General features: G+C 37.9%; 1 protein-coding gene across 6 annotated transcripts in view; it reads left to right on the plus strand.

The window, feature by feature from the left end:
• Positions 1-27,806, plus strand: part of FBXL17 (F-box and leucine rich repeat protein 17) — a 531,544-nt gene that overhangs the window by 221,076 nt on the left and 282,662 nt on the right. The window contains exon 7 of one of the 6 annotated variants that reach the window (XM_073233176.1): positions 5,248-5,512. The exons of 4 other annotated variants lie outside the window; for them this stretch is intronic. In XM_073233176.1, the coding sequence (XP_073089277.1) occupies positions 5,248-5,326 (79 nt within the window). In that variant the 3' untranslated portion in view covers positions 5,327-5,512. Of the gene's footprint in view, positions 1-3,773; positions 5,159-5,247; positions 5,513-27,806 lie in introns of those variants that run through there. One more of the 6 variants, XM_037011921.2, reaches the window with a different exon arrangement.

Genomic DNA, 27,806 nt, shown 5'->3' on the forward strand with positions numbered 1-27,806 from the left:
TTTCTTTTAGTTTTAATTTGAATTTAGATGGATTATAAATTTCTTAGAATGTCATTTTGATAAAAGCATAGGAGTAAAACTGTAACTGGGAATTGTGACTTTTTCGCGGTCCTGGTCTCCTAACTAGAAGCTCACTAAATGCATGGTGATTGATTAGATGGCAATCAAATCTAGTGAACATAAACTTGTATTCAATGTAAGAGGGAAAAAAATGAACTGCTCAAGTCAGTCAAGAAATAGCTCAAGTCAAAATAAGTCAGAGTACTCAAGTTCATTTAATGGATGTAGACTTTACCTTTAAAAATGCTTTATAAATGTAATTGAAGAGCTAAAGAGGCATTTACTGAATTCTCTAACAAAGTGGTGGTTTGTGTGAGGTACATGGATACAAGTGACAACAGGTTCACCTTACTGGTTAAAAAAAAAACAAAAACAAATGAAGACAAAAAAACCCTGGAAAAACATGGTATTCATGCAGCAGCAATTTATTTGGAAAGGTGATGACAAAATATGTCAAGACAATGCCCTGGCTTCATTAAATTTTTAGTAATGAATTTGAAAAAACATCTTTTTCTGTACCATATCTTTCTGCAGATTTATATACATTTATGGGATAACTGTCTTCAAAGAAATGTACATTACTTAGAATGCACTTAGTATTTTAGATATCATAGCCTTATTGAAGTTAGACATGTTTAGTCATTTGTATATTTAAAGAGATGCCCATCTTCTTTTTGTTTCTAAGATTTTTCTTTCACAAGTTTATCCCCAGTACTGAGACATCAATATATTGCAGAAGAGCTTATTTTTGGGGGTGCTGGTTCTCAGCAGCCATCCATCTCCATGTAGTGTATGAGAGTGCAGCTTGTTAGAGGGAGAAAGTATAAAGTATCAGCACACAGGCCCTGGCAGACATTTACACATCCACCAGACAGCCCTACTACTTGATGGTAGTCTCCCATTTTGAAAATGTAGGTGTTTAGAAAGGGACCAGGTCACAGTAATTTTATAATGCTGCACGCTGTTGCTTATTGTATGCACGTATATTTTACTTGTGATTCTTTCCCCCATCGACAGTATTTTTCTGAAGTTTTATTTGAATGGTTGCCTTATTCTTACTAGCTTGTCACAGTTAGTTGTATGCTACATTTCAGTCCTCTAACTATGTGCAAATTGCATTTGATAAAGTGTTTAGAATTTGTGATGATCCACAGTGATGGGCTTGGCATAAGGATGGGGGAGAACATGGGATAGTAATCCAAGGTTGCAGGAAATCTGAACATGTACCTGTTTTATTGATGTTCATATTAGCATTGATTTCATTTCATTGTTGAGAGGGTGGTGTCCTTGTAAGGATTTAGGTGGAACAGTTTAGGATTAAACCTGGACTATGGTAAATCTTCAAAAGAGTTCATTCTCAGGCAGGTAATCAAAAGTGAACATGTTTTATTTTGGAAGTTCTATTAAAGTTATTATTTAAAAGTGCCAATCATATGCAGATGAAAATTCCCAAATATACAAAAAATATATTCTAATCATCAGTAATGAGCTGTAATCATTGACTTCAGTAATCACATTTGCAAGCTAGGTCCATTTTAAATAAATATCCCAAGTCTTACTGTAAAAGTAATTTTCTCAGTGAATCGCATTTAAAAAAAAATTTCAAGAGTAGACGTATCCAACTGGGTTGTTTGATTTTTGAGTATTTATACAAGTGAAACTTACTTCCAAAGATTTCAAAGTGGGAAAATCAACAACTTTTGACTTTCTATTTTAAGGGCAACAAGGAGGAAATTTTGTTCAATTCCTATTTAACTTTCTGTGACTACTTTTGACATTCACAAATTATGTCATTCATTTTCACATGCAAATAAGAAATTGAGTGATTTGCAACTCCTATCTGAAGAGCTCTCACAGGTGCTTAGACGTGTTGCCTCCGTCTCCCTGTCTCCCTTTTACCCAGGAGCAGGACAATCTCTCAACGGGAAGTAGTTTCCCCACAAGCCTTTGTAAAAGGAGTCTTTCTTCCCCTTTCTGATCCCTTACAGAGCATTTGATCCTCAGGTAATTTTTTCTGCTTTAATTTGTGTCTTCTTCCCTTAAAGCCGTGGTCTGTTTTCCTTTTTTTTTGTTTATGTAGTCACTGATGACATTTTCTCTGGTAATTGTTCCCCCTTTAGATCTTTTCCCATTCCTTAAATCTGTAGAATATTTTCTTTATTGTTGTCAGTGTCACTGATGACATTTTCATCTGATTCTTGACATACTCATTTTATAATACATGGCATTATGAGGAGGTTTTTGCTCAGTGACATTTTGGCAAACACTTGCCAGTGGCCACCAGAGAAGGTCAGTTAGAAATAAATCATCCTGAAAGGCTTCCCTGTAGTACTAATGAGTAGGGCTTGCCATAGGAGTTGGGTGTTGGGAGTCTGGGGTTCTTTGTGTTGTTTTTTTGCTGTTCCAAACTTTTATCATTGAGTCATTCACTATATGACCTTGGTAAAATTATTTTAGGTTCTCTTTGAGAAGATTGGCGTAATGAGAACCTACCCTTAGTGAAATGTTTGGAGGCTTAATCATGTTTCAAAAGCACCTTGAGGATGAATCATTAGTTCATTATTAGAATGGTGGCTTGGGTGGTGCCATCCATCATTGATGCTTTATCACCACTGCAGCGTCATAGTGTCCTGCAGATTGACAGTGGATGTCAAATCACACTTTTTAAAGACACTAGCAGATTCTTGAAGGTTACTTACTGCTTTTCATATAGTAACACAAGTGTTCCCAATTATCTGAAGAAAATAAAGCAATTAGAATGTACTCATTATTATGTATTTTCATAAACATCTCTTTGTTTTCAGATTAAATGGGCAAAGTATATTCAGATTAATAAGTAGAGATAAAAAAAAAAACACCCAGCGATCCCTGCTTTAGGTAGCTATAAAGTAAGATCCCTTAATATATAGCTACTTTACCTTTGTGAAATTATTTTCACTGGAAATTTTCATCCAAATAGAGTTTAATGAGTTGCCCTTTTCAAAATATACTTTAGCATTATCTACACACACAAACATGCACATGCATGATCACTAATGGGAAATTAACTGAAATTCAAAATATTCTAGGAAGCAGGGCTTTAAACTTCTAATTTCTAGTTCAGTTGAGAAAATGTAATGACTGTGAAAATTAAGGAAAATTAACTATTTACTTTGAGTGTTTATATGTAATTCCGAGTTTGATATCTTCCAAGAATCCTAGTATCTGATCTGGACGCAGTTGCAGAGGACATCTAACTTAGCATTTTGTCTTCAACTCCTCGCTCTTCATCTATTGCATATGGTTCTTTCTTTTCCCATCTTCGTGCCACCTTTTCCTTCATCTATCAATTAGTTCTATTTAGTTAACATATAAAAGCACACTTTGTAGGATGCTCAAAATGCTTCTTATAACTACAAGATGAGCACTTTCTTAAAGTGTTTTTAAAATTGGGTTATTTATTCTCAGTTTAAAAAAAAACCTGCAACACATCCCCTTGACTTTAGAGCTTGGGCAGGTCTACAAGAAGTTTTAAAATACAGAGAAGTCTCTCTGGAGTGTGTGTTTTGTGAGAGTGGAGCAGGGAGGACACGGTGGACTGCCAAAGGGCAAACTGCTAGAGGGGAGGCACTGCTAATGCTGATTTCCCTTTGCTCTGTCTTGCTGTTTTTCCAGCCCCGTGGCTTGCAGGTTTATTAAAATGCTAATGATGTTTGTTCTGTTTATATTGGCAGCTCTCCAGATTTGATTATTGATATATCTGAATAACAGCGGAATGCAGCCTCAAAGTATCACTTGACTCTTTTCCTTAGATTTTTGCCAGTAAAAATATAAAAACCACAATGTCAGATGGATCCTGTGTGCTTTTTTTATTCTGTATAAAAATGGAATGTTATAAGAGAACTGTCAACTGTTTGGAAATGAGCTTTATTGGGAGGGTGAGGCTTCTGTAGGTGAGTGTACTATAGTACTCTGTGAGCAACAGTCATATTTCCAGTCTTCAGGTCTTGTATGTGGTTCTGTTTCTATTCTCATTTTCTGGGCTCTGGTATTTCACCTCTTGTACAAAATGACTAAAGTATAGACAAACTGTGGAATAATCCCCATGTGACTGGCAGGAATTGAGGAATTGTCATAATCCTACCTGTTCTTTCCGATGATTTTAGCCACAGACCCTTAGAAATGAAAAGGACTTCTGAGAACTGTCTGTGCAGCTCCTTTATTTTGCAGTTTTGAACTGAGGCTCCCAGACCACCTGTGCCCTGTCCAGGTCCCCACAGCTTGCTGGCCGTGGTGGTGGTGGGGCCCGAAGGCTGCTTCCCTGGGGCCCCGAGGCTGCTGTGCTAGCTGAGTTTCCCTTTCCTTTCTTTACTAGACCCTTGTTCCACCATGACACTTATTTTCATTCATGACCTAGAGTGGACCGGAGTATCTCTCATTGTAGGCTCTTAAATTTCTTTTATGCCCCTTTGAATGGGAAAACGACACACACGCAGATAGGTTTTCAGTAAATAGTGTTTTAAAAATTGAGACTACCCCAAATGCCACTATCCAGTTATTTCTACTGTTTACGTTTTGGTGATCATCTTTTTTTTTTCTTAAGGTATCATTGATACCTTATGAAGGTTTCACATGAACAGCATTGTGGTTACTACATTCACCCATATTATCAAGTCTTCCCCACATCCCATTGCATTCACTATCAGTGTAGTAAGATGCTACAGAGTCACTAATTGTCCTCTCTGTACTGTACTGTCTTCCCCATGACCCCTCTACATTATGTGCGTTAATCATAATGTGCCTTAATCCCCTTTTCCCTCCCTCCCACATCCCTCCCCTTCGGTAACCACTAGTCCCTTCTTGGAGTCTCTGAGTCTGCTGCTCTTTTGTTCCTTCAGTTTCGCTTTGTTCTTATACTCCACAAATGAGGGAAATCATTTGGTACTTACCTTTCTCCACCTGGCTTATTTCACTGAGCATAATACCCTCTAGCTCCATCCATGTTGTTGCAAATGGTAGGATTTGTTTTCTTCTTATGGCTGAATAGTATTCCATTGTGTATATGTATCACATCTTCTTTATCCATTCATCTACTGATGGACACTTTGGTTGCTTCCATGTCTTGGCTATTGTAAATAGTGCTGTGATAAACATGGTGCATATATCTTTTTGAATCTGTGTTCTTGTTTTCTTTGGTTAAATTCCTAGGAGTGGAATCCCTGGATCAGATGGTACATCTATTTTTAGTTTCTTGAGGAACCTCCATATTGCTTTCCACAATGGTTGAACCAATTTACATTCCCATTTGGTGATCATCTTTTAAGAAGCACATGTGTGCACTCTAACTCCCCCACCTTCTTCCGCAAACTCCTTTTGGAATTACATTGTGCATATTATTTTGCAATCTGTATCGATAAGTCAACAATATTTTGTGGATTTATTTTGTTTGAATAAATACAGGTCTATGCCACCATTTCTCATGGATTTATGTTTTTTCTTTAGCACATTGTATCTAACCAATCTCTTATTGATAGACATTCTAATTATTTCTGAGTTTTACTCCTATTAATTACTGGTGATGAACATTTTTTTTTTTTTGAGAGGGCATCTCACATCTCTCATATTTATTGATCAAATGGTTGTTAACAACAATAAATTCTGTATAGGGGACTCAATGCTCAATGCACAATCATTAATCCACCCCAAGCCTAATTCTCATCAGTCTCCAATCTTCTGAAGTATAGCGAACAAGTTCTTACATGGTGAACAAATTCTTACATAGTGAATAAGTTCTTACATGGTGAACAGTACAAGGGCAGTCATCACAGAAACTTTCGGTTTTGATCATGCAATATGACCTATAAACCATCAGGTCAAATATGAATATTTGATTTTTTTTTTTTGAGAAGGCATCTCTCATATGTATTGATCAAATGGTTGTTAACAACAATAAAATTCAGTATAGGGGGGTCAACGCTCAATGTACAATCATTAATCCATCTCAAGCCTAATTCTCGTCAGTCTCCAATCTTCTGAAGCATAACGAAAAAGTTCTTACATGGTGAACGAATTCTTACATAGTGAATAAATTCTTACATGGTGAACAGTACAAGGGCATTCATCACAGAAACTTTCAGTTTTGATCATGCATTATGACCTATAAACAATCAGGTCAAATATGAATATTTGTTTGATTTTTGTACTTGATTTATATGTTGATCCCACAATTCTCCTATTATTATTATTATTTTTATTTTTAATAAAATGCTGAAGTGGTAGGTAGATGCAAGATAAAGGTAGAAAACATAGTTTAGTGCTGTAAGAGGGCAAATGTAGATGATCAGATGATCAGGTGTGTGCCTATGGACTAAGTATTAATCCAGGCTAGACAAGGGCAGCAAGACATCCACGGATGCAGAAGATTTCTCTCAAAGCAGGGGGGGTGAGGTTCTGAGCCTCACCTCTGTTGATCCCCAAATTCTCACCTGATGGCCCCCCTGCGACTGTGCCTGTCTTAGGTTGTTCCTCCCTTGAGGAATCTTACCCATCTCTGGCTAACCAGTCATCTTCCGGGGCCATACAGGGAAATGTAAAGTTGGTAAGTGAGAGAGAAGCCATATTGTTTGCAAAGGTTAGCTTTTTACTTCTTTGCAGATTTATGCCCTGTGGCTTCTATGCCCAGCACTTGTCTCGAGGTATCTTTACCACCTGGAGGAATTATGATGCTCGGTAAATTCGATATGAGGCACGAATTCTATTTAAGGGTTGTAATTAGGAAGGAAGAAGAAAAGCTATAGATGTAGCATATGAAGGAAACATGGGAAGATTGATTATTTCTTTGACATATCTTCTTGTATAGTACCTTACGTATGTATAGGTTTTAAACTACTAACTAATTTGCACACACATATTAACATAATAGGAATACGGTGACATAAACAAAGCAAATCTATAATTACCATCCATCTCCAGTGAAGCCAAGAAAACCATTTAGGCACCCTAGGCATTTGTGAAAATTTATCTATGATATGATGGATATTGTCCAACTGTACTTGAACCATCAGACAAATTAAAGCAGCCCATTTCTGGGATCTGTTCACATCCCATATGTTCTTTTAACCATAGATAGTCTATAGTCATGATTTTGGAGTGCTACAACTTGCACCCCTCCCAACTCCTGGTTGAGTTCCAACAGTACAGATCCGGTCAAATTTGTTGTCTCACTGTATGCACATGCCAGCCTAGACATCTCCCTCCTCATTCCTATGGCAAGTCCAGGAGACGGTGGGCTGGATGCAGCCACAACCGCAGCATCGTCTGGATACCTGTGGAGGCTTTTTGATGATCATCCCCCGGCACAAGTCCTCCAGAGAGTGCTGATGCCGGAAGCTCCTCCTCATATCGTATCTTAGTCCATTTTCTGGGTATCCAAGCTAGGCCTTGATCTTCTGCATAGAAACAAACAGACCCTTTGCCCACACTTTGACATGCCCTATATACCACTGTGCAGAACTCATTGGAGGTCAGCACACAGTAACTGCTTTTTTTTTTTTTTTTTTTTAATTAAGAGAAAGGAATATTATCAGAAAAGAGTACCTCCTTAGCTGATCATCTGACACCCTTTAAGTGATCAACATTAAGGATATTTAAAGCGTGCGTTGATCTTTGATTTACCAATAGTTTTATCCTGTCAAGGAGTAATCCCCCTTTTCTTTCTTTCTTTCTTTTTTTTTTTTTTTTTTTTAAATTTTTAATCTACACTTACATGAAGAATACTATGTTTACTATGCTCTCCCCTATATCAGGTCCCCCCTAACAACCACATTACGGTTACTGTCCATCAGCTTAGCAAAATGTTGTAGAGTCACTACTTGTCCTCTCTGTGTTGTGCAGTCCACCCTCCCCTTTCTCCCTCCCCCCCATGCATGCTAATCTTAATACCCCCCTTCTTCTTCCCCCCCCATCCCTCCCTGCCCACCCATCCTCCCCAGTTCCTTTCCCTTTGGTACCTGTTAGTCCATTTTTGGGTTCTGTAATTCTGCTGCTGTTTTGTTCCTTCAGTTTTTCCTTTGTTCCTATACTCCTCAGATGAGTGAAATCATTTGGTATTTCTCTTTCTCCGCTTGGCTTATTTCACTGAGCATAATACTCTCCAGCTCCATCCATGTTGCTTCAAATGGTTGGATTTTTCCACTTCTTATGGCTGAGTAGTATTCCATTGTGTATATGTACCACATCTTCTTTATCCATTCATCTACCGATGGACATTTAGGTTGCTTCCAATTCTTGACTATTGTAAATAGTGCTGCGATAAACATAGGGGTGCATCTGTCTTTCTCAAACTTGATTGCTGCGTTCTTAGGGTAAATTCCTAGGAGTGGAATTCCTGGGTCAAATGGTAGGTCTGTTTTGAGCATTTTGATGCACCTCCATACTGCTTTCCACAATGGTTGAACTAATTTACATTCCCACCAGCAGTGTAGGAGGGTTCCCCTTTCTCCACAGCCTCGCCAACATTTGTTGTTGTTTGTCTTTTGGATGGCAGCTATCCTTACTGGTGTGAGGTGATACCTCATTGTAGTTTTAATTTGCATTTCTCTGATAATTAGCGATGTGGAGCATCTTTTCATGTGTCTCTTGGCCATTTGTATTTCTTTTTTGGAGAACTGTCTGTTCAGTTCCTCTGCCCATTTTTTAATTGGGTTATTTGTTTTTTGTTTGTTGAGGCGTGTGAGCTCTTTATATATTCTGGACGTCAAGCCTTTATCGGATCTGTCATTTTCAAATATATTCTCCCATATTGTAGGGTTCCTTTTTGTTTTATTGATGGTGTCTTTTGCTGTACAGAAGCTTTTCAGCTTAATATAATCCCACTTGTTCATTTTTGCTGTTGTTTTCCTTGCCCGGGGAGATATGTTCAAGAAGAGGTCACTCATGTTTATGTCTAAGAGGTTTTTGCCTATGTTTTTTTCCAAGAGTTTAATGGTTTCATGACTGACATTCAGGTCTTCGATCCATTTTGAGTTTACCTTTGTATATGGGGTTAGACAATGGTCCAGTTTCATTCTCCTACACGTAGCTGTCCAGTTTTGCCAACACCATCTGTTGAAGAGACTGTCATTTCTCCATTGTATGTCCATGGCTCCTTTATCAAATATTAATTGACCATATATGTTTGGGTTAATTTCTGGGGTCTCTAATATGTTCCACTGATCTGTGGCTCTGTTCTTGTGCCAGTACCAAATTGTCTTGATTACTATGGCTTTGTAGTAGAGCTTGAAGTTGGGGAGTGAGATCCCCCCTACTTTATTCTTCTTTTTCAGGATTGCTTTGGCTATTCGGGGTCTTTGGTGTTTCCGTATGAATTTTTGAATTATTTGTTCCAATTCATTGAAGAATGTTCCTGGTAATTTGAGAGGGATTGCATCAAATCTGTATATTGCTTTGGGCAGGATGGCCATTTTGACGATATTAATTCTTCCTAGCCATGAGCATGGGATGAGTTTCCATTTATTAGTGTCCCCTTTAATTTCTCTTAAGAGTGACTTGTAGTTTTCAGAGTATAAGTCTTTCACTTCTTTGGTTAGGCTTATTCCTAGGTATTTTATTCTTTTTGATGCAATGGTGAATGGAATTGTTTTCCTGATTTCTCTTTCTATTGATTCGTTGTTAGTGTATAGGAAAGCTACAGATTTCTGTGTGTTAATTTTGTATACTGCAACTTTGCTGTATTCCGATATCAGTTCTAGTAGTTTTGGAGTGGAGTCTTTAGGGTTTTTTATGTACAGTATCATATCATCTGCAAATAGTGACAGTTTTAACTTCTTCTTTACCAATCTGGATTCTTTGTATTTCTTTGTTTTGTCTGATTGCCGTGGCTAGGACCTCCAGTACTATGTTAAATAACAGTGGGGAGAGTGGGCATCCCTGTCTGGTTCCCGATCTCAGAGAAAATGCTTTCAGCTTCTCGCTGTTCAGTATAATGCTGGCTGTGGGTTTATCATATATGGCCTTTATTATGTTGAGGTACTTGCCCTCTATTCCCATTTTGCTGAGAGTTTTTATCATGAATGGATGTTGAATTTTGTCAAATGCTTTTTCAGCATCTATGGAGATGATCATGTGGTTTTTGTCTTTCTTTTTGTTGATGTGGTGGATGATGTTGATGGATTTTCGAATGTTGTACCATCCTTGCATCCCTGGGATGAACCCCACTTGGTCATGGTGTATGATCCTTTTGATATACTGTTGAATTCTGTTTGCTAATATTTTATTGAGTATTTTTGCATCTACATTTATCAGGAATATTGGTCTGTAATTTTCTTTTTTGGTGGGGTCTTTGCCTGGTTTTGGTATTAGGGTGATGTTGGCCTCATAGAATGAGTTTGGGAGTATTCCCTCTTCTTCTATTTTGTGGAACACTTTAAGGAGAATGGGTATTATGTCTTCTCTGTGTGTCTGATAAAATTCCAAGGTAAATCCGTCCGGTCCTGGGGTTTTGTTCTTGGGTAGTTTTTTGATTACTGTTTCAATTTCTTTGCTCGTAATTGGTTTGTTTAACTTTTGTGTTTCTTCCTTGGTCAGTCTTGGGTGGTTGTATTTTTCTAGGAATTTGTCCATTTCCTCTAGGTGTTCAAGCTTGTTGGCATATAGGTTTTCATAGTAGTCTTTAATAATTCTTTGTATTTCTGTGGAGTCTGTCGTGATTTTTCCATTCTCATTTCTGATTATGTTGATTTGTGTTGACTCTCTTTTTCTCTTAATAAGTTGGGCTAGAGGCTTATCTATTTTGTTTATTTTCTCGAAGAACCAGCTCTTGGTTTCGTTGACTTTTGCTATTGTTTTATTCTTCTCAATTTTGTTTATTTCTTCTCTGATCCTTATTATGTCCCTCCTTCTGCTGACTTTAGGCCTCATTTGTTCTTCTTTTTCCAGTTTTAATAATTGTGATGTTAGACTATTCATTTGGGATTGTTCTTCCTTCTTCAAGTGTGCCTGGATTGCTATATACTTTCCTCTTAAGACTGCTTTCGCTGCATTCCACAGAAGTTGGGGCTTAGTGTTGTTGTTGTCATTTGTTTCTATATATTCCTTGATCTCTATTTTGATTTGTTCATTGATCCATTGATTATTTAGTAGCATGTTGTTAAGCCTCCATGTGTTTGTGAGCCCTTTTGTTTTCTTTGTAAAATTTATTTCTACTTTCATACCTTTGTGGTCTGAAAAATTGGTTGGTAGAATTTCAATATTTTGGAATTTGCTGAGGCTCTTTTTGTGAGCTAGTATGTGGTCTATTCTGGAAAATGTTCCATGTGCACTTGAGAAGAATGTATATCCTGTTGCTTTTGGATGTAGAGTTCTATAGATGTCTATTAGGTCCATCTGTTCTAGTGTGTTGTTCAGTGCCTGTGTGTCCTTACTTATTTTCTGCCCAGTGGATCTATCCTTTGGGGTGAGTGGTGTGTTGAAGTCTCCTACAATGAATGCATTGCAGTCTATTTCCCTCTTTAGTTCTGTTAGTATTTGCTTCACATATGCTGGTGCTCCTTTATTGGGTGCATATATATTTAGAATGGTTATATCCTCTTGTTGGACTGAGCCCTTTATCATTATGTAGTATCCTTCTTTATCTCTTGTTACTTTCTTTGTTTTGAAGTCTATTTTGTCTGATATTAGTACTGCAACCCCTGCTTTCTTCTCACTGTTGTTTGCCTGAAATATGTTTTTCCATCCCTTGACTTTTAGTCTATGCTTATCTTTGGGTTTAAGGTGAGTTTCTTGTAAGCAGCATATAGATGGGTCTTGCTTTTTTATCCATTCTATTACTCTGTGTCTTTTGATTGGTGCATTAAGTCCATTTACATTTAGGGTGACTATTGAGAGATATGTACTTATTGCCATTGCAGGCTTTAGATTCGTGGTTACCAAAGGTTCAAGGTTAGCTTCTTTAGTATCTTACTGCCTAACTTAGCTCGCTTATTGAGCTGTTATATACACTGTCTGGAGATTCTTTTCTTCTCTCCCTTCTTATTCCTCCTCCTCCATTCTTCATACGTTGTGTGTTTTGTTCTGTGCTCTTTTTAGGGGTGCTCCCATCTAGAGCAGTCCCTGTAGGATGCCCTGTAGAGGTGGTTTGTGGGAAGCAAATTCCCTCAGCTTTTGCTTGTCTGGGAATTGTTTAATCCCGCCATCATATTTAAATGATAGTCGTGCTGGATACAGTATCCTTGGTTCAAGGCCCTTCTGTTTCATTGCATTAAGTATATCATGCCATTCTCTTCTGGCCTGTAGGGTTTCTGTCGAGAAGTCTGATGTTAGCCTGATGGGCTTTCCTTCATAGGTGACCTTTTTCTCTCTAGGTGCCTTTAAAACTCTTTCCTTGTCCTTGATCCTTGCCATTTTAATTACTATGTGTCTTGATGTTGTTCTCCTTGGATCCTTTCTGTTGGGGGTTCTGTGTAATTCCATGGTCTGTTCGATTATTTCCTCCCCCAGTTTGGGGAAGTTTTCAGCAATTATTTCTTCAAAGAGACTTTCTATCCCTTTTCCTCTTTCTTCTTCTTCTGGTATCCGTATAATACGAATATTACTCCTTTTGGCTTGGTCACATAGTTCTCAGTGTTGTTTCATTCCTGGAGATCCTTTTATCTCCCTGTGTGTCAGCTTCTATACGTTCCTGTTCTCTGGCTTCTATTCCTTCAATGGCCTCTTGCATCTTATCCATTCTGCTTATAAATCCTTCCAGGGATTGTTTTACTTCTGTGATCTCCTTCCTGACATCTGTGATCTCCCTCCGGACTTCATCCCACTGCTCTTGCATTTTTCTCTGCATCTCATCCCATTGCTCTTGCATTTTTCTCTGCATCTCTGTCAGCATGTTCATGATTTTTATTTTGAATTCTTTTTCAGGAGTACTGGTTAGGTCTGTCTCCTTCTCAGGTGTTGTCTCTGTGATCTTTGTCTGCCTGTAGTTTTGTCTTTTCATTGTGATAGAGATAGTGTGCAGAGCTGGTACAAGTGAACACTGGAAGAGCTTCCCTTCTTGTTGGTTTGTGGCCTTCCTCACCTGGGAGAATAGCGACCTCTAGTGGCTTGTGCTGGGCAGCTGTGTGCAGACAGGGCTTCTGCTTCCTGTGCGGTTGGTATGGGGTTTATCTCCGCTGTTGCTGTGGGCATGGCCTGGCTGGTGCTGCTCCTCTAAAATGGTGGAGCCCCGTTGGAGGGGGAGCGGCTGGGAGACTATTTATCTCCGTAAGGGGCCTCTGTGCTCCCTGCTGCCCAGGGGGTTAGAGTGCCCAGAGATTCCCCAGATTCCCTGCCTCTGGTCTAAGTGTCCTGTCCTGCCCCTTTAAGACTTCCAGAAAGCACTCTCCAAACCAAAACAACAACAGCAATAATGAGAGAGGGAACAGAAAAAAAAAAAAAAAGGAAAAAACACGTGATTTTTTTTTTTTTGTCCTCAGGCGCCGGTCCCAGGCACCCGCTCACTGGTCCTGCTGCCGTGCCTCCCTACCACCCGGATCCCTGTCCCTTCAAGGCTTCCAAAAGTACCCGCCCACTGGTCCCACAGGGAAAAACGCGCGATATTCTTTGTCTTCAGGCGCCGGTCCCAGGCACCCGCTCACCAGTCCCGCCGCCCTGCCTCCCTAGCACCAGGGTCCCTGTCCCTTTAAGATTTCCAAGAAGCACTCGCCAAAAAGAGAACAAAAAGGGGAAAAATGCACGATTTCGTCCGTCCTCAGGTGCCGGTCTCAGGCCCTCGCCCACCTGTCCCACAGGGAAAAACGTGGGATATTCTTTGTCCTCAGGCGCCGGTCCCATGCACCCTCTCACCAGTCCCACTGCCCTGCCTCCCTAGCACCGGGGTCCCTGTCCGTCTTTAGGGTTTTTTATGTACAATATCATGTCATCCGCAAATAGTGACAGTTTAATTTCTTCTTTACCAATCTGGATTCCTTGTATTTCTTTGTTTTGTCTGATTGCTGTGGCTAGGACCTCCCGTACTATGTTAAATAACAGTGGGAAGAGTGGACATCCCTGTCTAGTTTCCGATCTCAGAGGAAAAGCTTTCAGCTTCTCGCTGTTCAGTATAATGTTGGCTGTGGGTTTATGATATATGGCCTTTATTGTGTTGAGGTACTTGCCCTCTATTCCCATTTTGCTGAGAGTTTTTATCATGAATGGATATTGAATTTTGTCAAATGCTTTTTCAGCATCTATGGAGATAATCATGTGGTTTTTGTCTTTCTTTTTGTTGATGTGGTGGATGATGTTGATGGATTTTCGAATGTTGTACCATCCTTGCATCCCTGGGATGAATCCCACTTGGTCATGGTCTATGATACTCTTGATGTATTTTTGAATTCAGTTTGCTAATATTTTTTGAGTATTTTTGCATCTACGTTCATCTGGGATATTGGTCTGTAATTTTCTTTATTGGTGGGGTCTTTGCCTGGTTTTGGTATTAGGGTGATGCTGGTGTCTTCATAGAATGAGTGTGGGAGTATTCCCTCCTCTTCTATTTTTTGGAAAACTTTAAGGAGAATGGGTATTATTTCTTCCCTGTATGTCTGATAAAATTCCGAGGTAAGTCCATCTGGCTTGGGGGTTTTGTTCTTGGGTAGTTTTTTGATTACGCTTCAATTTTGTTGCTGGTAATTGGTCTGTTTCGATTTTCTGTTTCTTTCTGTTTCAATCGTGGAAGGTTGTATTTTTCTAGGAAGTTGTCCATTTCTCCTAGGTTTTTCAGCTTGTTAGCATATACGTTTTCATAGTATTCTCCAATAATTCTTTGTATTCCTGTGGGGTCCGTCGTGATTTTTCTTTTCTCATTTCTGATTTTCTTGATATGTGTTGATTCTCTTTTTCTCTTAATAAGTCTGGCTAGAGGCTTATCTATTTTGTTTATTCTCTTGAAGAACCAGTTCTTGGTTTCATTGATTTTTTCTATTGTTTTATTCTTCTCAATTTTGTTTATTTCTTCTCTGATCTTTATTATGTCCCTCCTTCTGCTGACCTTATGCCTCATTTGTTCTTCTTTTTCCAGTTTCAATAATTGTGACATTAGACTATTCATTTGGGATTCTTCTTCCTTCTTTAAATATGCCTGGATTGCTGTATACTTTCCTCTTAAGACTGCTTTTGCTGTGTCCCACAGTAGTTGGGGCTTTGTGTTGTTGTTGTCATTTGTTTCCATATATTGCTTGATCTCTATTTTAATTTGGTCATTGATCCATTGATTATTTAGAAGTGTGTTGTTAAATCTCCATGTGTTTGTGAGCCTTTTTGCTTTCTTTGTACAATTTATTTCTAGTTTTATACCTTTGTGGTCTGAAAAGTTGGTTGGTAGAACTTCAATCTGTTTGAATTTACTGAGGATCTTTTTGTGGCCTAGTATGTGGTGTATTCTGGAGAATGTTCCATGTGTACTTGAGAAGAATGTGTATCCTGTTGCTTTTGGATGTAGAGTTCTATAGATGTCTATTAGGTCCATCTGTTCTGGCATGTTGTTCAGTGCCTCTGTGTCCTTACTTATTTTCTCTCTGGTGGATCTGTCCTTTGGAGTGAGTGGGTGTTAAAGTCTCCCAAAATGAATGCATTGCATTCTATTTCCTACTTTAATTCTGTTAGTTTTTGTTTCACATATATTGATGCTCCTCTATTGGGTGCATTTATGTTTGTAATGGTTATATCCTCTTGTTGGAGTGAGCCCTTTATCATTATGTAATGTCCTTTATCTCTTGTTACTTTCTTTATTTTGAAGTCTATTTTTTCTGGTACTAGTATTGCAACACCTGCTTTTTTCTCCCTGTTGTTTGCATGAAATATCTTTCTCCATCCCTTGACTTTTAATCTGTGCATGTCTTTGGGTTTGAGGTGAGTCTCTTGTAAGCAGCATAGGGATGGCTCTTGGTTTTTTATCCATTCTATTACTCTGTGTCTTTTGATTGGTGCATTCAGTCCATTTACATTTAGGGTGATTATTGAAAGTTATGTACTTATTGCCATTGCAGGCTTTAAGTTTGTGGTTACCAAAGTTCCAGGGTTAGCTTCTTTACTGTCTTACTGTCTAACTTTACTCGCTTGTTGAGCTATTATAAACACGGTCTGATTATTCTTTATTTCTCTCCCTCCTTGTTCCTCCTCCTCCCTTCTTCATATGTTGGGTGTTTTGTTCTGTGCTCTTTTTAGGAGTCCTCCCATCTAGAGCAGTCCCTGTACGATGCTCTGGAGAGGTGGTTTGTGGAGGCAAATTCCCTCAACTTTTGCTTGTCTGGGAATTGTTTAATCCCTCCTTCATATTTAAATGATAATCGTGCTGGATACAGTAGTCTTGGTTTGAGGCCCTTCTGTTTCATTGCATTAAGTATATCATGCCATTCTCTTCTGACCTGTAGGGTTTCTGTTGAGAAGTCTGATGATAGCCTGATGGGTTTTCCTTTGTAGGTAACCTTTTTTTTCTCTCTGGCTGCCTTTAATACTTTGTCCTTGTCTTTGATCTTTGCCATTTTAATTATTATGTGTCTTGGTGTTGCCCTCTTTGGATCCCTTGTCATGGGAGTTCTGTGTACCTCTGTGGTCTGAGAGGCCATTTCCTCCCCTCGTTTGGGGAAGTTTTCAGCAATTATTTCTTCAAATACACTTTCTATCTCTTTTTCTCTCTCTTCTTCTGGTAACCATATTATTTGGATATTGTTCCATTTCAATTGGTCACTCAGCTCTCTTAGATTCTTTCATTCCTGGTGATCCTTTTATCTCTCTCTGCATCAGCTTCTCTGCATTCCTGTTCTCTGTTTTCTAGTCCATTAATGGTCTCTTGCATCTTGTCCATTCTGTTTTGAATTCCTTCCAGAGCTTGTTTCATTTCTGTATTCTCCTTCCTTAGTTCTTGCATATTTCTCTGCAAGTCCGTCAGCATGGTTATGACTTTTGTTTTGATTTCTTTTTCAGAAAGACTGGTTAAATCTATCTCCCCAGGTTCCTTCTCAGGGGAAGATGTAGCAGATGCCGATGCTGTCTGGGTTAGTCTTGTCTGGATCATATTTTTTTCCCTTTTCATGTTGACAGGTGCGATTGACTGTCGGCTGGGAGAGCCAACTTTCCACTTGCTACTGGCCTTTCTTTACTGGGACAACTGCCACCCCTAGTGGCTTGTGTTGGGCAATTGCATGTAGACTGGGTCTTTGTGTCTTGCCCGGCCAGTATGGAGGAAGCTCCCTCGCTGAGGAGTAGCCAGCCTTAGGCTGCTGCTCTGCTATGGCTGCGCCCCAGAGGGTAATGGATGGGGGGCTGTTTGGCTGTTTACCTCTGTGAGGGGTCTCAGAGCTGTTGCTCAGGGGGTTAGTATGCCCCGGTTTCCCTGGAATTTCCAGCTGCTGGAGTGTGACTTGGGTTGTTTCCATCCATCTGTTGCGTCCTTTCCCTTTAAGACTTTCAAAAAGCACTCGCTCTTCTTTGTCACAGGGGCATCAGCTTTGGGACCTGCTCAGAGGTCTTGCTGCCCTGTTGCCCTGTTTCCCTAGTTTCCAGCCCTCCACCCATGCACTGTGTCTGCGCTCTGGTCTGGATGGCTAGGGCTGGGTGTTTAGCAGTCCTGGGCTCCCTCTCCCTCCCGCTCAGACCTCTCTCCTTCCGCCGGAAGCTGGTGTGAGGGGCGCTTGGGTCCCGCCGGGCCGGGGCTTGTATCTTACCCCTTTCACCAGGCGCTGGGTTCTCGCAGGTGCAGATGTACTCTGGCTGTTGTCCTGTGTCTTCTGGTCTCTCTTTTAGGATTAGTTGTATTTGTTGTATTTTCAAAAATATATATGTTTTTGGAGGAGATTCCCACTGTCCTACTCACGCCGCCATCTTGGCTCCGCCCTGGTGATGAACATTTTTATGCTTGTAGCTTTGTGTGCTTTTATTTTTGTCTTCTTAGAGCTAAGTTCTTAAAGTGGAATTTCTGCACTTAAGGGTGTACATACCTAAATCTTTTTTAACATCTTGCTTAATTACCTATGGAAGTATGTATCTATATATGTCTACATCTCTGCAGAAAAGTGTCTGTTTCTCCACATGAACTCTGAATGCTGTCAACTATTTTGGAGTATTTAAAAATGACTTTAACGTTTAACAGCTAAAAATCCATAATTAATTATTTAGGCACAAGTGTATTTTTGACTAAGAGATACTGTAGAGCAGTAGTTAGGAGCACAGGCTCTGGAGCCAGAAAGTTTGGATTGAATCCTGACAGTGCCAGTCCCTACCTGTTTGTCATGGGGCAAGTTAATTAACCTCTCATTTTCTTATTAAAATGGGGATACTGACTTAAATTTTTGTGTGATTTAAATGTGATTATACATGTAAAGTACTTAGAATAGTTCTGGCACATAGTTAATCACTCAATACTTGCCAGCTATAAATAGTAATTATTATTATCACTATCAGTCAGTGAACATTTGCTTTCTATCTGTAGTTTATAGTACTCAGTGCTGGAATTTGGGGTTTGAAAGAGGAGACATTATCATGTGATCAAAAGACTCACCATATACCAGAAGAAATATGGCATAAGTAAATGAAAAGTTACCTAATCAAGTTAAGTAAGAACACAAAACCACATCATAAAAACAGACTTGGACCAACACTTTTTTGATTGCCAAATGAATGTTGTATTCTTGAAACAGGGTTCCCTTATAATACTTGGAAGGGCAATACTGAAGTGTGTGTTTTGTATTCTTATTTTCTTACAGGACCAAGTCTTCTTGTGATTTAGGGTGAATCATATGCCTCAGCTGGTGTAGCACAGTCTGGATTTGTGTCTGGCCTAATGCCATGGTTGATAAACTATATGGTTACCCTGTTTCTTATTGATAGCTTCTTTGTCTGGCTGTCACTGTGATAATGATGTGATATCATATTCTTGCTTTGGCTTGTGATCTATATTGACTGTTATCCTTGCTCGTTTGTTCTACTTTGGATTAATTTTATACTTTAATTTAGAGGACAACCTTATTTCCAAGTACTCAGGGGAAAGCTCATTCTTAGTATCATGTACCCTTACAAATGTTAGGAGGGAAACACTTGAAAAAAATAGTTTATTGCCAGGTTTTAGATGGTCTAGCATGTTGCATCAGGTACCAATTGAGACTTTATTTTTCTGAAACCCAAGGGAGAAATGTTTCAGGGTAAATTATGGCAGACAGGTGGAATTTTTTAAATTTATAAATACAATACCCTTTCTTAGAGTTCTAACTATTTTGTGAAAAAGTGTGCGAAACGTTTGAGTAATGTGTAGTTCTTATCTTTAGTACAGATTGTTTTTCATGTTTTAATATTCTGCATTGTTGACGTCTTGGCTATTTCCCAATATTTGATTCTCAGTTGAACCTTCTTATATGCTATCTGTGCCATTAATGTCACAATAGTGTATTTAAAGGATTGAGAATCTAGTTTTTGAATGATGAGTAAATGGTAAGGAAGAATATAAAGGAATAGAGATTGGGCCCTATGATGGGCCCTGGAAAATATGAAATATTTTAAGCTCTTTCATTTATTGTAACTATCTCTTAATTAGATATTATCAAATGTTAGAGGCAAATGCTTGTCACACTTAGATTTATTATGTAGGAAATTCATGGTCTGAATCATAATGGGCCAGACGACTTCTTTCTGATCTAGATGGGAACATTGTAATATTACTGTTTGATTCAGCACAATTTGTATTCCTTTTTTTTTCTCTATCATTTATTTTATGCCAATCACTCTGCTTACTATGGGCAACAGTTTCTGTTCAGAGGGAAAGGGACTAACAGTAAACAGCTGTAGCATCATAAAAACCTCCCTGCATATCATTACAGAAAAATAGCAGAACCTACTAACACTTACATAGCATTGACTCTGCTAGTCACTGTTCTAAGTGCTTTCCATATATTAAACTCCTAACAACCTTATGAGGTAGATATTATTATTATTCCCATTTTTCAAATGAAGGAATCAAAGCACAAGAGTCTAAGTGATATGCCCAAATGAACTCTTTAGAGAAGCATTATTCATGTCTCTGTTTTGTGTCTGATAAGCATTAAGAGAAGTAGTTACTTTTCTGAGCTAAGAATAGGTGAGAGAAAATTGCTGAGCATGGCTTCATTCTTTTATTTGTTCTAGCATTCTTCATTTACTCATTTACTAGGTATTTATTAAAGACCTACCATTACTGGGCTCTTGGGGTAGGGCAGTGAGCAGAACAGTTGTTCTCAGTTTACACGGAGTTTATAGTTGCCTCTGATGTAGGGGATTTCTGGATAGTTGTAAAATACTTTTGCCACTTTTCATTTTCATCATTTCTACTCCTTTTAATTCTGCCAAGTATACTCTGAAAGCTTGTTTGCTATTTCTGTAATTGGGGAAATTTATGGTCTCCAATTTGCATCTGTGGATAGCTTTTAATTATTGTCCATTGCCCTTTTATATAAATTGGATTTTCACTTATTGTCAATGACTTCCTTAAACTGCCCTTTGTGTATCAAATTCATTGCTTTAGCCGATAAAAAGATGGTCTCTGGCTCTTAGATTTTCTAACTTATTTTCAGTGACTAACAGAGATATACTGTTTAATTATAATTCCTGTTGCAGTTATATTTCCCCAATCGCATATGGGGAAAATAAGTAATCTCCTATTGTCCTAATGAGAAAATAATCCTGGGTCCTGAATTTATCTCTGGCTAGTGGCGTGACAGCTCACTGACTACTGCAGCTGGTCGGGGAGAGTCTGACCTCTGTTGAGACCTGGGCATGCTAACGGGCCAGTACGTTGTGACAAACACTGACCCAATGGTTGAGTGTGCCTTGGTTTTTCTCTCCGTGTGCCATGATTCTCTCCCCAAGGTTATTCAGGGAGGTGATTGCTTTATGCCCAGGCTTGGCTGCTGAAAAAGAAATACCCTTTTCCCACCTTCCCTCCAGGGTGTTTCCCATCATGGTGGCTTAAAGGTTTGGGGGCTGGCTGATCTCCTGAGGCCCAGAAATGGGGTGGAAAACAGAGTGTTTGTTCTCTAGTAAGGGAAATGGCTCCCTTCACAACCTCAGACAGGAGTCCTCCAGAATGACTGGCAGCTGACTTTACCCCAAGGCCCCTGTCAAGACTGTTTCCTCCAGTGGAATTATGTGGGTCCCAGGAAGGCATGCCTGAATGGATCACAGTTAGGAATTTTATTATTATTATTTTTAGCTCTTTGGAAGTAAACCTTCTCTCTGCTCCTGCCCTCCCTCCACTGTCTCAAATAAAACATCTTAATTTCTTATTATTTTTATTTTCCTTCTAACTTGTTTTCAGGACTGGCTTTTGCCTTCAAGCGGGGAGACTGCTTCTAAATATATGAAAAGTATATGAACATTTCCTCTGAGATTTTTGTTCCTAGTTCAGATATTAAACTAAACATAGAGCATAATTTATGAAAAACTATTTTTCTTATTGGTAATTCTTTTTTCCCTGTTAGAATGCCAATCCAGTTTTACTCTGCATTCTCAAAGCTAGTGACTGGGAGTTTTCTTCCTCCACTCTTTATTTCAGAAGTAAGTAGTGGTTTGTCTAATTACTGTACTGTAGTTACAATTATAGAGAAAAGGTCAGTCTAGTCATTGCCAATTAAAGTAGGAAAAAGCTGCATTTATAACCACTAAGAGCCATTATGTCAATTTAATGCTGTTCATCAGCGTGTAACCCATTTTCTAGGATATATAAATCTAATCTTGGTATTATGGTACACTCATCCTATGAAAGGCCTTCGGTGCTACAGAGAAGAGATTATTGCAAGCAACTTATATTAATTGCACATCCTTTCATTGTGTCTCATCATGGATTTTAATATCTGGATTTTGTAAAACCTGTTCTCCAAAATGAGTAGAAATAAGCCCTGCAAGTCAGTGCTTGACCCTTTTACTTCTAGGTATTTGACAACATAAAGTAACCTGTTAAAACTTAGGTTTTTCTTACTTTTGTTCAGGGATATATTATTTAGCTAAATTTCTCATTGCAGTCATGCCTTGTTTTATATATAGGGAAAATACATAAATTTCTGCTATCCTACTGACCGAATCATCCTGGGATCTAAGTTGATTGATCATTGCTATTTTCTCTTTTATATCTTCATGTAGTACTTAAGGATTTTTAACTTAAAAAGACATCATGGATTTAGTATAAGTTAAGAAATTATAATAGAAAATGAAATTTTGTGTTAATTTCACCCCTTATGAAAAGTCTGAACACTTCTCAACATACATTTATATGCTCTGCAGGATTTATCATGTATCACCAGATTTTTACAGATCTGGAAGGCTGTCTTTTTAAGTAATCCTTTTGCTTTAGTAGTTTTTTTGAGTCAAATTGCATGGTGTTTTCAACCAAGAAAAAGGAGGGATGGAAAGTTGAGTTTGTTGTCTGGATTAGATTAACAGGGATATGAGAACATACCTACAACTTGATATTCTAGGGTAGATTTCTCTTTTCAGAGAAAATCACGTTGTCTGTGTGCGATATCAGGCCAAGCACATTCTGATCTTTATAAATCTAAAAAAATGGGATTACTAACTGATATACTACCATTTACTTGGCAGGGACCTCCCTATTATCTCAGCTCTCTTTTCCTTCTCCCAGTAAGGTTCGAGGTTTACCCTTGAGCCTTTGAAGCTCCCCATAGTTGTCTTTGCCTCTCTCAGTATCTTCTGTACCCAAGAGAAAAATGTGAGGCTGAGTACACTTAGCAAGGTTTTCTTTTCTTGTTTGACCTCTCAGATGCTATTGTCTTGAACTCCCTAATCTGAATATGTCATGATTGGGTGTGTTAGCAGTTTTTAAAGAAAAATTGAAGTTGAATTTTCTTGTTATTGAGTCTCCTTAGACTGTTCCTAAAACTCCACAGTGTAAAGCAAACATGATTTTTCCAAATAAATAGTGTTGCATTGGACTTTGTTGTGTTTCTCTGGGGGAAAAAAAGGTGGGGGGGGCATCTTTCTGTAAGAAAGAGATACCTTGGCATAGTTCCATGACTCAATCAATATAAAACATGCTTTAGTAATGATTTAGAATTTTAAGATATTTGTTGACAGAGTGCTTTTAAAAACCTCTGCATTATACAACAAAATGAGTTATTTGGAATGGAAAAGTCTTTTGGAAAGAAATACTTCCCCCTTCATTCATCTATTTAAAAAAATTTCCCCTAATTATCTCAGATTTGCATGTTGTCCATAGCTTACTCTTTTTTTCCCCCAGTTTGTTCAGTGCCATTCATAGGAGTGCATGAAGTGAAAAATTGAATACTATGTAATGCATATTATCAGATGCTGGCTGTATTTGCATATCTAACAGCTAGGTCTAACTCTGGTGTTTTGATTCATTACATAAAATAACATTTATTGAATTCTTGTTTTTAAATTTGAATAATATAGATCATTTCAAGAATGACTGAAATTAAAATTATATAATTTAATTAAAAGATCATTACTGTAGTCCTTTGTATAACTAATTACACTTGTTCCCATTATCTTAATTTTCTTTGTTTTTTTGTTGTCTGCTGTGCAAAAAAGCTAACGTGCATTAGAATCAAATTATTACTCTTGGAACTTCAGATTAGAGAAGGAATATAATTGCTGCTATTATTTCTTGTTCTTGTTTTTCTTTTTTCTTTTATATGCAAAGTTAGAAGTATATTTTAAGACAACTTCATTTTAGATAGAGACATGAAGTGATTCCTAGAAGCTGTTTTTATGAAAAAGATAAAAACTTTAATGTCAAGTGTTTTTATAACAATACATTTACAACTTCTTTAGCTAAGGAAAAATAAACAATATAGAGGTTGACTCAGCATAGGATGCTAAAATATCACCATGCTTTGGTACTTTCTCTACTTCACAAATTTGTAAATCCCTGTTATGAGAAAGATAACTGTTCTTTTTTATACTTCAGTATAGTCTGTGTAGGAGAGATAAATGTGGTTCTTTATAACTAGAATCATACTAATGTACATCTCCCCAGAAATTATTTATTGATATCAAGTACCTAGATTTTGTTTCTAGGTTTAATGTATTTACATTTTATCTTGCATAGAGGATTTTGTCTTCTCAATTAATTTTATGAACTATATACATATTGAGCACCTAATATATTCTGATACTTTGTTAGATGCTGGGCACAAAAAGGTAAATGAATAATATGTCTCCTTGTTTTAAGATGCTCATAGGCAACAATAAGGGGAAAGACTTATAAATGAATCACTGTGGCATGATAAGGTGCTTATTCCAATAGAAGTCATGGGAAGCAAACAATCCAAAAAACCTAAACAGGGTCATAGCGAATATCCACCCTAAGTTTTAATAGTTTAAGATGGCTATGGCTGTATGCAACTAACTAGAACTATATGTAACTTGTTTCTGTAAAATTAAGTTTTAATCAGTGCTCCATTTTTGGCATAAGGTATCCTCTTTATAATCCTCTAGCTTTCCAGCAGTATGTCAAAATTATGTAATTTTAATATGCTATAAATTGAATTTAAAAAACAAAATGCAGAGAAACAAATCTAATAATTACAATTGAAAGTAATCCAAGAGTGTAAAGTTTATAGTGCAAGATAGATTCCTTAAGGAAGTTTTATTTTTATTCTTTGTTCTAAATCAGAATTTATTCTGGGACTACTATATATTGTGGTATGTTAGATGTTTATTTCCAAATAACCAGTTTATAGATCAGGGGGTAGGGAAATTAGAAAGGCACACTTACAGGCTCATGAGAAGTCAAGATAAATTCTTACTGAACGTTTTTGGGATGTGCTAGTCAGGGTTTGCTTCATTGTTGAAACAGAGAGGTCAAGCTACCAGGGAGTTAATTCTGGAGGGCAGGATTAAAATTTGTATTAGTCTGTCTCTAATTGGAAATGAGAAATAACTATAAGAACCTGCTTTATGTGTCTCAGTTCTTTCAGTCTCAGAAATTTCACTTGAAGACATCATTCAAATGTGTGTATGTATTTGAATGTGTGTGTGTGTGTGTAATTTATTTTCCTACTGTTACAAAATGATTTTAACATGAAAGTAATCTTTAGATTAATTTACTGGCAGCTAGTTAGAGGGAAGTGGCAAATTTAGTTTGTATTTTCTTAAGTCTGAAGGGAGGCCTATCTCCTTGTTTATCTCTAACCTGATGTTTAAATTTATGGAAGTCCCAGTTTCTTGACTCCAGTCTTTCGCTTCTTGCTTTCAGACCAGACAGAGAGGATCATGATTAGCCTTATTTCTCTCGTGTTGGCTGGTTTGCTCAGGGCTAGTGATTGGCTAGATCTCCGCCTTTTTGCTCCTTTCCTTCTTCTCCTTTCTCATCATGCTTTGGCCTCTTTTTTTCATATCTCCTTTTTTTTTTCACCTCTCTCATTTCATCTTTGAGAAGGTAATCCTTTCCACACAATTTTCTTCTTTCCTTTCCTAGGTTTACTCATCTGTATTTCTATACTATCCCTTTCTCTTGTCTGTCTCCCATCCTAATTGTTTGAAGTTAATCTTGTTTTCCTAATCAAGTGTTCACACGTCTGGTGTTCGGTGCAAGACTGAACACAGTTGAGAAACCAGCTGTTACTGTTGTTACCCTGACAGTTACCTAATGTCCCTGTTAGCAGATTTGGCGAGTGGGCCTTTGGGATCTGTGGGAGTTCCTACACCTCTGAGAGAAGGAAATACTGCCTGCAAGAAGGAAATTTTGCAGGTACACTCAGATCTGGATGCCTAGGAAGGACCCATAGATGTCAGGGTCAAAGGTGCCTGAGCATTTTGGATTTTTTTTAAAACTGTTTTTAAACACATTTTTGTATACTAATTAATCATCTGTAGGCAGTCCTGACAAATGTGAAAGTGAATGTTCTTGTGAATTTTACTCTTTATCAGAGGGTGGTCCTGACTTTGAATAAAGCTTTCTGCTCAAGAAAGCAAACTAGTCCTTGATATTTTTTCAGTGATGTTTCCTAACTCCTAGTCACAGATGCTATGATCCTTCACCAAGTGCTGTTCCATGGAACAGTGGGGTTACCAAGTATTGGAACCACATATAAAGTTGGTCTCTACAATAAAACAGTGCTTTATCTTACATTCTTACTTCACTATCGTACCTACATCTTATGAGGCATTTTCAGAAATATTAGGTTTCCTGAGCCTATCAACTCTGAAAAGTATGTAGGGTAAATAATATCATTATATTGATTAGAAGAACTGAAGTTCACGGGAATAACTTATTTGGTGTTACCCAGCTATTGGTGCCACAATTGTATTTGAATTCAGGTCAATGCCTTGTGTTTTAATGCTTCCTATTTATTGAATAGCAGTCTCAAAACAGTAAAATGGAAGTTTCTTATTTAGATCCATTATTTCAAGACTCAGTTTATATGCTACCTACCAGTTTAGGATTGCCAAATAAAATGCAGGATGCCCAGCTCAATTTGAATTTCAGATAAAAACAAAATTTTTAGCATAAATATATCTCATGCAATGTTTATATTTTTATTTGCTAACTCCAGTACCCACCCTCCTTCCAGATATCTTTTCCAAATTCTCACCCACCTAACAGAGGAAGCTCTGATCTCCTTGAATTCCAGGATTTTTGTTTTTTCTCTATGGTACTTCGTATTTAATTTTACTTCTTTGTAACACTGACTCTTCATTTCTGTGAGACTGAAAGCTCCTAGAATAAAAGCATTTAGTATTAAACATTTTGGTACTTTGCCAATTGAAAGAATGAAACCTTAAATCCAGTGCCCTATTGAGACATATTAGAGCCTGAGGAAAAAATATTAAACAAATGTATCCCTATGTACAATTATCAGAATATCCTCCTGTATTTTATATCAGTTGGAAAAAGTTCATCAAAACTGTATAATGAAAAAGTATAACTAAAGGACATTACCCAGTCTGTTGGGCATCATCCTCAACCTTACAAAACCTCATTGCCTGGGAGTTGCCAAGCTGATTGGAAATTACTGTTCCTGTTATACAGGAATGCAGGGACATGAAGCAAACAAACAACAGCTTGTCTTTCTTGAAAATAGATTCTCATAGGTTTTTGCATTTTTATTTTTTAAAAATATTACACTAGAATATGATCATGAGTAACTTTTTCCTGAACACATCTCCTCAGGAAAGGGAAACAAAAGCAAAAAATGAACAAGTGGGAGTACATCAAACTGAAAAGCTTCTGTACAGCAAAGGACACCATCAACAGGACAAAAAGGCATCCTATATGGGAGAATATATTCATAAACAACATATCTGATAAGGGGTTAACATCCAAAATATATAAAGAACTCATACTCCTCAACACCCAAAAAGCAAATAATCTGATTCAAAAATGGGCAGAGGATCTGAACAGACACTTCTCCAAAGAAGAAATTCAGATGCCCAACAGGCACATGAAAAGATGCGCCACATCACTAAATCATCAGGGAAATGCAAATTAAAACCACAACGAGATATCACCTCACACCACTTAGGATGGCCAACATGCAAAAGACACAGAACAACAAATGCTGGCAAAGATGTGGAGAAAGGGGAGCTCTCCTACATTGCTGGTGGGAATGTAAATTAGTTCAACCATTGTGGAAAGCAATATGGAGGTCTTTCAGAAAATTAAAAATAGAAATACCATTTGACCTAGGAATTCCACTCCTAGGAATTTAACCAAAGAAAACAGGATCACAGATTCAGAAAGACATATGTACCCCTATGTTTGTTGCAGCAGTATTTACAATAGCCAAGACATGGAA

Source organism: Manis javanica, chromosome 1 (genome assembly GCF_040802235.1).
Source record: "Manis javanica isolate MJ-LG chromosome 1, MJ_LKY, whole genome shotgun sequence".
NCBI lineage: Eukaryota > Metazoa > Chordata > Mammalia > Pholidota > Manidae > Manis > Manis javanica.